The 11597-nt window shown below is 41.6% G+C and overlaps 1 protein-coding gene across 1 annotated transcript in view; it reads left to right on the top strand.

Annotated features, from left to right (window-relative positions):
* The window catches only part of ATP8A2 (ATPase phospholipid transporting 8A2), a 979867-nt gene that overhangs the window by 231784 nt on the left and 736486 nt on the right, over positions 1 to 11597 (top strand). The window contains exon 8 of the mRNA XM_082246766.1: positions 7042 to 7111. Coding sequence (XP_082102892.1) covers positions 7042 to 7111 — 70 coding nt within the window. The remainder of the gene's footprint in view (positions 1 to 7041; positions 7112 to 11597) is intronic.

Here is an 11597-nt window from a genome sequence, read left to right as displayed (position 1 = left end):
ATATATATATATATGTATATAATATAACGCATGAATTATAATCTAATCAATAATATAATTTTATTATATAATATAATATAATATATATATATATTTATATATATATATATATATATATATATATAATATTATATAATAAAATTATATTATTGAATAGATTATAATTCATGCGTTTGTGTTTCAAATTTATCACATCTGGGATGTCTACTAGAGTCTTGTTTTGGTCAGGTTTAAGTCAGTAATTACTAAGAATTGTAGGCTTATAATACATAACGCCAAATTTCCATGAAAAAAATTGTACCGCTTTTGGTACAGAATTCCTGACAGAATCATACCGCCAGGGAGGTTAAGGGGTTGAATAATTGTGTCAATGAAGAATTCACAAATGAAACATTTACTACTGTATTACAAAACCAATTGATGTCATTTTAGTTGCATATGGTTCTTTAAAAAGTCCTTGTAGGATTTCATTCTGAATACAATTACAAATGTACACTAAATTCCCTAAACCCTTTACAGCATTGGGGGGGGGGGGGGGGGGGTTGAATAATTTTGAACACAACTGTAACTGCTAAAACCAATGGCCAGTACTCTATACTCATACTCTTGGACCTTTCTGCTGCCTTCGACACCGTTAACCACCCACTCCTCCTCAATAAACTCCACTCATTTGGCCTCAGTGATTCTGCTCTCTCCTGGTCCTCCTACCAATCTCAGCGCACTTTCAGTGTCACATACAACACCATCTCCTCCACTCGTCTTTCTGTTGGGGTACCCCAAGGCTCCATCCTTGGGCCCCTCCTATTCTCTATCTCTACATCTCTTCTCTGGGCCAGTTGATAACCTCCCATGGCTTCCAATAACAACTCAATGCTGACGACACCCAGATCTATCTCTCCACTCCTTAACTCACTCCCTCAATCTTCTCATCTATTACAAACTTACTACACAACACATCAGTATAGATGTCACGCCACTTCCTCATAATCTTTCCAGTTTGTAATATTTCCCCCTCCCCGATTCCCTCCCCACAACTTTACCATTGAGATTAACGGCACAACCATTGGTCCCTCCACACATGCCAAGGTGCTGGGTGTAATCTTAGACTCTGACCTCTCCTACACTCCCCACATCCAATCACTGGCTACCTTTTGCCGCCTTAATTTCCGCAATATTTCCAGAATTCGCACCTTCCTGACTAACGACACTACAAACAACTTATTCACTCCTTGGCTATTTCCTGCCTTGACTACTGCAACTCTCTCCTCACTGGCAAAGAAGAGAAACACAGAGCAGCGCCACCTGAGTGTAGTATTTAAAACAAGGCTTTAATGGTGTAAAAACAGTTGCACTCACAAAGGTAGGTGAAAAGCAGGCATTAAGTATTAGTTCATCTGATCCGCTGTGAGGGAGGCTGGGAAGGTAAGATCAGTCCTGGTCCCGGCTGCACCAGTGGCTTCTGGCGCATCCTGGAGTCCTGTGCCATCTCAGCTGCTCCTTCGTCGTCACATCCGGCGGAAACGGGGTGGTGCTCGCGTTCGGGGCATGCGTGCCCCTTCTTCAGGCATTGCCTGGTAACCCAGGGACGCAGGGGATTAAACAGCCGGGCGGGCAGGGAGCCAGCGCCAGCATCATTGGTTGCTATGGGGACAGAGGAGGTGGCTTAGACACTGGCGTGGCGCAGGGGGACATATGTGAATGGAGAAATACAAAGTCCATTATGAATGCTGCTAGACTAATACACCTTACTAACTGATCCGTGACTGCTGCTCCTCTCTGCTAATCCCTTCACTGGCTTCCTTTACCCCCACGTATAAAATTCAAAATACTAACCACAACATTTAAGGCCAACTACAACATCACCCCCAGCTACATCAACAACCTTATCTGCAGATACCGCCCAAATTGTCTTCTCTGCTCCTCCCAGGACCTCCTGCTCTATAGCTCCCTTGTCACCTCCTCCCATGCTTGTCTCCAGGACTTCTCCAGGGCCTCCCCATCCTCTGGAGCTCCCTGCCCCAGTATGTCTGGTCAGCTTCTACCCTGTCCACCTTTAGGTGAACCCTGAAAGCCTATCCAACCTCCACCTAAGAACTTTACCTGAGTCACCTCCATCAGATCATCCCCTGCAGCTATTACCTTTTGTACCCCCCTTTAGAGTGTAAGCCCAATGACCAGGGCCCTCCTATTCCTTATGTATTGAACTGTATTATAATTGTACTTTCCCCCCTCTACATTGTAAAAGGCTGCGTAAACTGTTGGCGCTACATAAATCTGTATATTAATAATATTATCAATGGAATATTCTTATGGTTAGCTGTAGATGACTCCCCTGGAAGCCACCCAGCAAACAAAATAGCTTATGAATACTACTACTAAAATGAACCTGTGGCCAGGCTTTAGACATACGATGTACATATTCTTACATACTTCTGGAAATTGGGTATACATGAAGCACCCTAAAAATTTCAGCAGCATTCCTAGGGCATATCTCTTACGCCCTGCTCATTTTTTTCCACCGCTGCGACCCCCAGCTGCTATTGATGGCAAATCCTAGTTCTCCTGTGAAAAAATACACCTGCAGATTTTGGGAGATATTTAGGTAGTAAATTAGGGATACAGTTAGATGCAAGTCAATCTGCCTCTCTTCTAGCAAAGTCTATGTGACAGGTTTACAGTGTATTTGCAACCCTTGCGCATTTAATCCTTGGCAGCCAACTGTGTAAAGGTCTGCAATTTATTACTAAAGATGAGACAGATTTTCATTTTAAGCACATGCAGATTTAAGACGTGGTTAGGGTCAGATTTCATTATGTTGCAGTTCTGCATTACAGCAGCTAAGGGAGTCATTTATGACTCAGGCTATAACCTTGTATTAAATCTATTCCAAATCTTTCTCACTGATTCTGTTTAACATTGCATTGTTGTGTAACATAATTATTATATGTCCCCCACTGTCTACAAGTATTAGTAAAGTTTGACTAAAGGCAAAACTGTTCTTGTTTTCATTTTGGATAGAATATATGGGAGGGTTATAACCAGTGGTGGGATTCAAAAATTTTAGTAACCAGTTCCGACTTTCCCAGCAGAATGACCAGCGTGCCCCCTTTCAATGCACAGTGACCAGCGTGCCCCCTTTCAATGCAGAGAGACCAGCGTGCCCCCTTTCAATGCAGAGAGACCAGCGTGCCCCCTTTCAATGCAGAGAGACCAGCGTGCCCCACTTTCAATGCACAGTGACCACAGAATTGCCCCCAATCATTGCAGAGTGCCCACAGCATTGCCCCAATCATTGCAGAGTGTCCACAGCATTGCCCCCAACCATTGCAGAGTGCCCACAGCATTGCCCCCAACCGTTGCAGAGTGCCCACAGCATTGCCCCCAACCATTGCAGAGTGCCACAGCATTGCCCGCAATCATTGCAGAGTGCCCACAGCATTGCCCCCAATCATTGCAGAGTGCCCACGGGCCTGTCGGAATCCCGCTCTCCTTTATGGGGAGATTGGATGAAAACGGACAGCCTGCCCATTTTCATCCGATCCCATCCAACTCATTGGACAGGTGGCGAATGTATCGCCATATGTATGTTTTCAGCAGATTTCTTCCACTGACATCCGCCTCCCTATAGAGAACAGTGGGTTGCCCGATCGGGTACGCCTGAAATACAGACACCCAGACCCGATCGGTCTGATCGTGTGAAAGGGGCCTGAGTTACACTTTAAGAAACACATTAGAACATTGCAAAGTAATGTTATTACTGTATTGTATGCTCTCTATTTACTTTACATGTAGGTTCAAGGCATTTGATCTGCATGTGGCAAGCAACAAGTTGTTAAATACATTTTTTTCCCTTTTTAACCCTTATTAACCTTTAGTAATCCCTACTTGTTCCAACCCTTCTCCACATAGCTATTTTTTTTCTGCTGATTTTTTGTTATTTCTATTTTTTTCCATTAATATTAAAAAAAAAATTTGTTTTAGTTTTGTGTGTTAATATTTTCAGAGTTGCATGAAAGTAAAGCCAATTTTTTTATTAAATGCATTTAGTATAACTTACATGCTCTTGCTATTTTAGTTATTCTTCTCCTCACTTCTTGCTCCGCTAACTGCACCTCAGCGACGGGTGCCCCCTGTGCTTGTTGGGACCTATGGAGTCTCGCCAAAGTCCCCAGTCTGTACGCACTCCCATTTAGAACTACAACCTTATGTGCAGATGTTCCCAGCACCACACACACAGGTAGAGCAAGAAGGACAAAAAGCAAAGGCATACCTCACCTCCACCACGATATCAGTGGTTGAAATTTGTTCCAGAGTCGATGTGGTTCTATGTCCCTCTCGGGGAAAATAAATGTGCAAAATAAAAAGGCACTTTTATTTTAATTGTAAATAACTTTGCCATAATTTGTATATGAAATGTATAATGAACAGGACAAGTATTAAAATAAGATGCAATTTTTTTTTGTTGTTACATTTATATATATGGATTGCATATAAATAATAAAAAAATGCAAGACTGAACTGCTTAACAAGCAGTAAATAAGCTTTAAACTTCTTTCAGCAGCATAGCTTCCCCTGCTCCCCCTTCCCAGCAGTGACTCAAAAGGTTTCCATCCTTCCAATCTCTAAAGTAAACACAGAACATGAACTCTGGAAGCAGTGAACTGCACTGCCAGAGAGAACTTGAACATTTTAAATGCTTCTGCTATGAAGATGAACAGTGCTGAACAGTGCTTGCTACAGAAGTCAATAGGGGCTTGCTTTAAATCTCATTACTGCTTGTTAAGAAAAAGTAAGTCATTGAATGTCCATAGCCTAGCCACAGAATCACTTTAAGGTAGCCTTAAAACAACTCAAAGTTCCCTAAACATCAGGTCAAATGATGGTTCAAGGGTGAAATTGTGAAGCTTATAACCACCCTTCGACTTTCTATAGACATCAGATGATAGTTGGACCTTCTGACTGCTGTGCACAGTAATGGTATAGAACCATTGTGGCATTGACATACAGTGCCTTGTGAAAGTATTCGGCCCCCTTGAACTTTGCGACCTTTTGCCACATTTCAGGCTTCAAACATAAAGATATAAAACTGTAATTTTTTGTGAAGAATCAACAAGTGGGACACAATCATGACGTGGAAGAACATTTATTGGATATTTCAAACTTTGTTAACAAATAAAAAACTGAAAAATTGGGCGTGCAAAATTATTCAGCCCCTTTACTTTCAGTGCAGCAAACTCTCTCCAGAAGTTCAGTGAGGATCTCTGAATGATCCAATGTTGACCTACATGACTAATGATGATAAATAGAATCCACCTGTGTGTAATCAAGTCTCTATATAAACGCAACTGCACTGTGATAGTCTCAGAGGTCAGTTTAAAGCGCAGAGAGCATCATGAAGAACAAGGAACACACCAGGCAGGTCCGAGATACTGCTGTGGAGAAGTTTAAAGCCGGATTTGGATACAAAAAGATTTCCCAAGCTTTAAACATCCCAAGGAGCACTGTGCAAGCGACAATATTGAAATGGAAGGAGTATCAGACCACTGCAAATCTACGAAGACCTGGCCGTCCCTCTAAACTTTCAGCTCATACAAGGAGAAGACTGATCAGAGATGCAGCCAAGAGGCCCATGATCACTCTGAATGAACTGCAGAGATCTACAGCTGAGGTGGGAGACTCTGTCCATAGGACAACAATCAGTCGTATACTGCACAAATCTGGCCTTTATGGAAGAGTGGCAAGAAGAAAGCCATTTCTTAAAGATATCCATAAAAAGTGTCGTTTAAAGTTTGCCACAAGCCACCTGGGAGACACACCAAACATGTGGAAGAAGGTGCTCTGGTCAGATGAAACCAAAATTGAACTTTTTGGCAACAATGCAAAAAGTTATGTTTGGCGTAAAAGCAACACAGCTCATCACCCTGAACACACCATCCCCACTGTCAAACATGGTGGTGGCAGCATCATGGTTTGGGCCTGCTTTTCTTCAGCAGGGACAGGGAAGATGGTTAAAATTGATAGGAAGATGGATGGAGCCAAATACAGGACATTCTGGAAGAAAACCTGATGGAGTCTGCAAAAGACCTGAGACTGGGACGGAGATTTGTCTTCCAACAAGACAATGATCCAAAACATAAAGCAAAATCTACAATGGAATGGTTCACAAATAAACATATCCAGGTGTTAGAATGGCCAAGTCAAAGTCCAGACCTGAATCCAATCGAGAATCTGTGGAAAGAACTGAAAACTGCTGTTCACAAACGCTCTCCATCCAACCTCACTGAGCTCGAGCTGTTTTGCAAGGAGGAATGGGCAAAAATTTCAGTCTCTCGATGTGCAAAACTGATAGAGACATACCCCAAGCGACTTACAGCTGTAATCGCAGCAAAAGGTGGCGCTACAAAGTATTAACTTAAGGGGGCTGAATAATTTTGCACGCCCAATTTTTCAGTTTTTTATTTGTTAAAAAAGTTTGAAATATCCAATAAATTTCGTTCCACTTCATGATTGTGTCCCACTTGTTGTTGATTCTTCACAAAAAATTACAGTTTTATATCTTTATGTTTGAAGCCTGAAATGTGGCAAAAGTTCGCAAAGTTCAAGGGGGCCAAATACTTTCCCAAGGCACTGTACATAATTGTATACATGTTGGCCTCTTTTACACTTAGCAAATACCCTGCACAGGATTTACTTTAGTATGATAATGGTTATTGCTTGATAAATCCCTACATGAACATTCTGCATTTCATAGCTTTGAACAGTCATTAATCATATTTGAATTCTTTCTAAGCAAAATGAACTGCTTTGTGTCCCATTGCAGAGGGAAGGATGAGTCTCTATGATTATACAGGAAAAGTTGGGGGTCTGGAGGCAGTAATACACAAAAAGAACCATTTACATTTTCTTAGTAACCAGTTCCAGTGTTACAGTTTTACTGCTAAAAACTTCCCCAAACCTTTGCTTTGAAACCAAAATTTGCAAATGATCTTGTTGTGTGTCTATTTATGCATTTCTTGCTGACACTGTTTTTTCTGTCCACAGTGAACCACAAGCAATGTGTTACATTGAAACATCCAATCTTGATGGTGAAACTAATTTAAAAATACGTCAGGTACTATAAGTCAGTTTTTCTTCATTCTCTTTCTCTTCTCTCTCTACTCTCCTCCAATCCTCTGGCCCCTTCAACCACTTCCCTTGTCTCAATCTAACCTATATTGCTCTTGTCTCTCTTCTTCTCCCTCTTCACAATACTCTTTACCTTCGTTTTCCTAAGCTTTTCGTTGAGTGTATAATGGGGAGACTAGGGAACATTTTATTCTACTGACGACTGTTCACATTTTTTCATAAGCTGTTCCTCTGCTTCTGACCTTAGCTATGAAATGGCCCTTCTAGCCCAGTAGTCAATAAGTAAAGATGCTACCTTGACTTATCCATATATATAACCACAAATGGTTTGTCGGGTAGCAGGGGCCTTAGTGGGCACAAACCCAAACAACACAATACTTAAATGAAAATCTTTCAAAACGTTATTAGAATAGACAGATAAACTACTTAATCCAGGCCATCAAATATGGATTTGCTCATCATGGTGGACCAAATTCACTTAGATTGTGCGCAGTAATGACAGTATGCCAATCCTTTCCAAAGGGAAGGCATACATTGTAATTACAACAAACAGATGCCTGCTCAAATTCCCGATATGTTTTGAGACATGCTCTTTCTCAGAGGCAACAAAATGGACACCATGTTATAGTCAGCAATAAAATAGTGAACAGCAACTGGCCTGAGATCAAGTAAAGTGTTACTAAAGGCAAAACAGTTTTTTCTTTTAATAACAACCATGTTATACTCACCTGACCTTCCAATGTTGTTGCACAGAGCGTCCCTGAACCTCCTCATCCGTAGTCCCCTGCCAGCAATCTTAGCTCTTCCTCTTCTTCTTGTGCCCCCATAGCAAGCGGCTTGCTATGGGGGCGCAATATGTGTGCTCGCTCCTGAGCTATGTGTGTCTTATGGAGCCGCACTCCATAGACACACACAGCAGGGCTTAGTCCTTGCCCCCACTTCCTCCTCAGTGCATTTGATTAACAGCAGCAGGAGCTTATGGCTCCTGCCCGAGTCCCTGTGTCAAGAGGAAGAGAGGGAAGAAGAGATGCAGCCATGCACAGTGCTGGATCTCTTCTCCCCTCTCTTCCACCTCACACAAAGAAAGAGGAGGACAGAAAACTATAAAACATTTTTTACCTTAATGCAGGGAGTGCGTTAAGGTAAAAAATGTTTTGGCTTTAGAACCACTTTAAAAGCATTGTGATACATGTGAGAATCCTTCACCGGGGAAATAGGGGGAACTCAGCCAGACTAACACAGAGATCCCCTCAGGAATGCTACAACTTAAGTATACTTGGGTCCATCCAGCAGCATGGCCAGCCACCATCATCCAAACTGGTATGCAGGGTGCTGCATATTGTTCATGTTGTTTAGGGTCAGGCACCAATGTAGTTTTCAATCACAACGTTTTCCATGTACCTCCGCCTTCAAGCATTCTAAAACATGGAAGTTTACAGGCTCATAATTTAAAGTGTAAGCCAAAATCATATGATAGGTATGCATAGTATACAGTGCAAATCTTAATGTTACAAATTGTAGTTTATGGAGGTGTTCTGTACATAGCTGGTATTGCAGTGTGCTTCAGTGCAAAAAAATCGTGCAGTAGATTAATGTGCACATGTTATACACATGAATAAACCCTAATTGAATATGGGGAGCATTGTCTTTTTGCAATAAAAGTGGATTAACCGTTGGCTTCACTCCTATCTGCATTATTCTGCATTTTTTAAAATTTCTCTGGGTAGGGGCGTTGACGTATGCTGCTTTTCCCATCGATAGGTCTTCTAATGCACACCGATCCATCAAAAAACAGGCGACACAGATGAACTAGTGCCATTAAAAAAAAACAGGTCCTTTAAAAACAGGCTTGCTACTATCCCCAGGAGGGGTTGTAAATGCAGGCTGTGTGATTAGACCTGGTGCTTCTTTTCTGAAAAAACAGACAAATCTGATGATTGTCCTCTCTGGGAATACTGTATAAGATTTCAAATCTACCATGGTAATACGTTGTTTATAAACCAGCTTCTTCTTTCCATAAAAATAATTTTGAAGCAACCTGCCAATTTTTTAAAGAATTATAACAATATCTATGTGCCTCCTTACAGTATAATCACCTAATAAATTATCCAGAAGCAGACCCTCATTTGGCTTTCCCGCAGATTGGGGCTGAACAAGTGTGATTTGCCTGGGCTAAACTAAAAGTGTTTTATGCGCAATCCAGTGGAAAGAAGTTAAAAGTAATCACTTCGTCTTTGGCATTTGTCATTTTTAAACATTTTAAGGATGTAGATAAAATTAGTGTTACACTGTTGCAGTGTGTAGCAATTTAGCCTAAATTGAACCCCAATGTACATTCACAGTGTGCTAAAGTGTGCCACAACACATCATGATGCACGGATGTGAGTGTGCTGCGTGTTGCATTGCAAAAAAATATGCAAGAGCAGGGTTTACATAATTTGGGGCACGTTGTGTGCCTATTTAAATGCGCTGCCTAAACACAATGTGCTCAAGGTACACAAATGTGTGATTTAATGTGCACACATTATAGTATGACTGAGCCATAACTGGAAAAGGGAGGATTGCCTTTTTTTAATCAAAAGTGGTATAACAATTTGAGGCTGGACTCGCACTGTTCCACGTTCTTCAAAGTGTGCATAGTAAAGTAAACGTGTTGACCTAAATGGGCTCATACAGTTTCCGTTTGACATCAAACTGCAGCACATAGAATTGAACAAGATCAGAAGTTTTTGGGAGGAGATAAGTGGACTTTATAGGCACAATTACGAGTTTAGAGTAAAAAACTTTTTTATTGATCAACAATTAAAATCAAAAACAGGGCAGAAAACCCACATAGACAGATAAGTACACATAACCATACATTACATGAAAGATAATGCCTCAGTACAACTGGACATTAATAGCATCATTAAACATCAATGATATGGTGATTTGTTACATATCACAAGATAATGGTAATAAGGAATAATTGTAAAATACATCACATCCTAGGGGTCTCAGAGGCGGTGCCAAAAAAGAAGGGCTACCAACATCCCTGAGTACAATTCTCAGGGACGTTGGTAGCCCTTCTTTTTTGGCACCGCCTCTGAGACCTCTGATCAATAAAAAAGTTTTTTACTCTAAACTCGTAATTGTGCCTATGAGAGCCGGTTCACACTTATGCGATGCGGGAAGGCTGCGAATCCACAGCCTGTTCCCACATCGCAAACGCACCCCCGGCAGTTCACACTGCCATATGCGATACGCTGGGGGTGTCAATGTAATCTTAACGACACCCCCAGTTTGATCGCATATCGCAGTGCGATCTTGCAGTTCGCACAGGATCGGATCGCACAAGTGTGAACCGCTGTCTGATCCGATCCTGATGCGGCTGCAAAAAAGGGTCCTGTGCGTGTTTGTTGCGGGTGCGGTGCGAATTTAGCCATACAAAGTGTATGGCTGAACTCGCACCGCGCAGCCGATCGCATGTAATGAAGGAGCAGTGCGCTCCGACATTACATGCGAACGCCGCAGCCGCATAAATGTGAACCGGCTCTAAAGTCCATTTATCTCCTCCCAAAAACTTCTGATCTATGAATTAGGATGTGGCACATAGCTCTAATATTCTTGCTGCGCCCTTTTTGCTGCTAAATGGTTGCGCACTGTTCCCAATTATTTCATAGAATTGAACAAGGCACAGGAAAGAATGGGATTTCTGCTTGAAATGCATTTTCCTGCAGCAAAAAGCATGAGTTTTGCTATATATAAACCAACAAGTATAATTGAGCCACAGGTTGCCTCCCCTCCCGATTTGCATAATTCTGCATTTTTCTTTTTTTGTAAACTGGTGCATTAACATGTGCTGCTATTCCCATTGATAGGCCTTTTAATGCACACCAATGCATCAAAAAACAATTATGAAATTTTTAAGCTGACACACATCAATGCATCACCCAGGTGTGAACTAGTAGAATTTAAAAAAATGGCAAGCATGAACATGAATAAAGCCATGTACACACTAGAATTTTTTACTTCATTCAACCCAGCGGGCTGAATGAAAAAAAAAAAAAAAAACGGAGAGATTGTCGTACCAACACTAGCGATCTCCGCCGCTGTGCTAATGTATTCTGACAGAGGAATTTCCCCCCTGCTAGATCACACTGATAAGTGTTCACAGCTCTTGGCTGCCAGTGCTGATTGGATTCCGGTTAGATGCTTGATTTCCAGTATGCCACTCATGACAGACAGTTGTACACTTGGGCTGAAAATCGGCCTATTCCTGCTGAACCGACCAACTTCAGCCGATTTTTCGGCCTGTGTGTACGAGGCTTTAATTGTGTTTAAACATATTTGAAGGTCCTATTTACACCAGATGCAGTGGGATGCATTTTTGACTGCATTCCAACTGCACAGACAGTCTAAAATCCAGGTTATCCTATGGGCATAAAAAAAAGTACAGTGCACATAAATGCCCAAAAGAAGAAAGAAGATGG

The sequence above is a fragment of the Pelophylax lessonae genome, assembly GCF_965119305.1.
Source record: "Pelophylax lessonae genome assembly, chromosome: 2".
NCBI classification, from domain to species: domain Eukaryota; kingdom Metazoa; phylum Chordata; class Amphibia; order Anura; family Ranidae; genus Pelophylax; species Pelophylax lessonae.
This window is presented reverse-complemented; position numbering and strand designations above follow the sequence as displayed.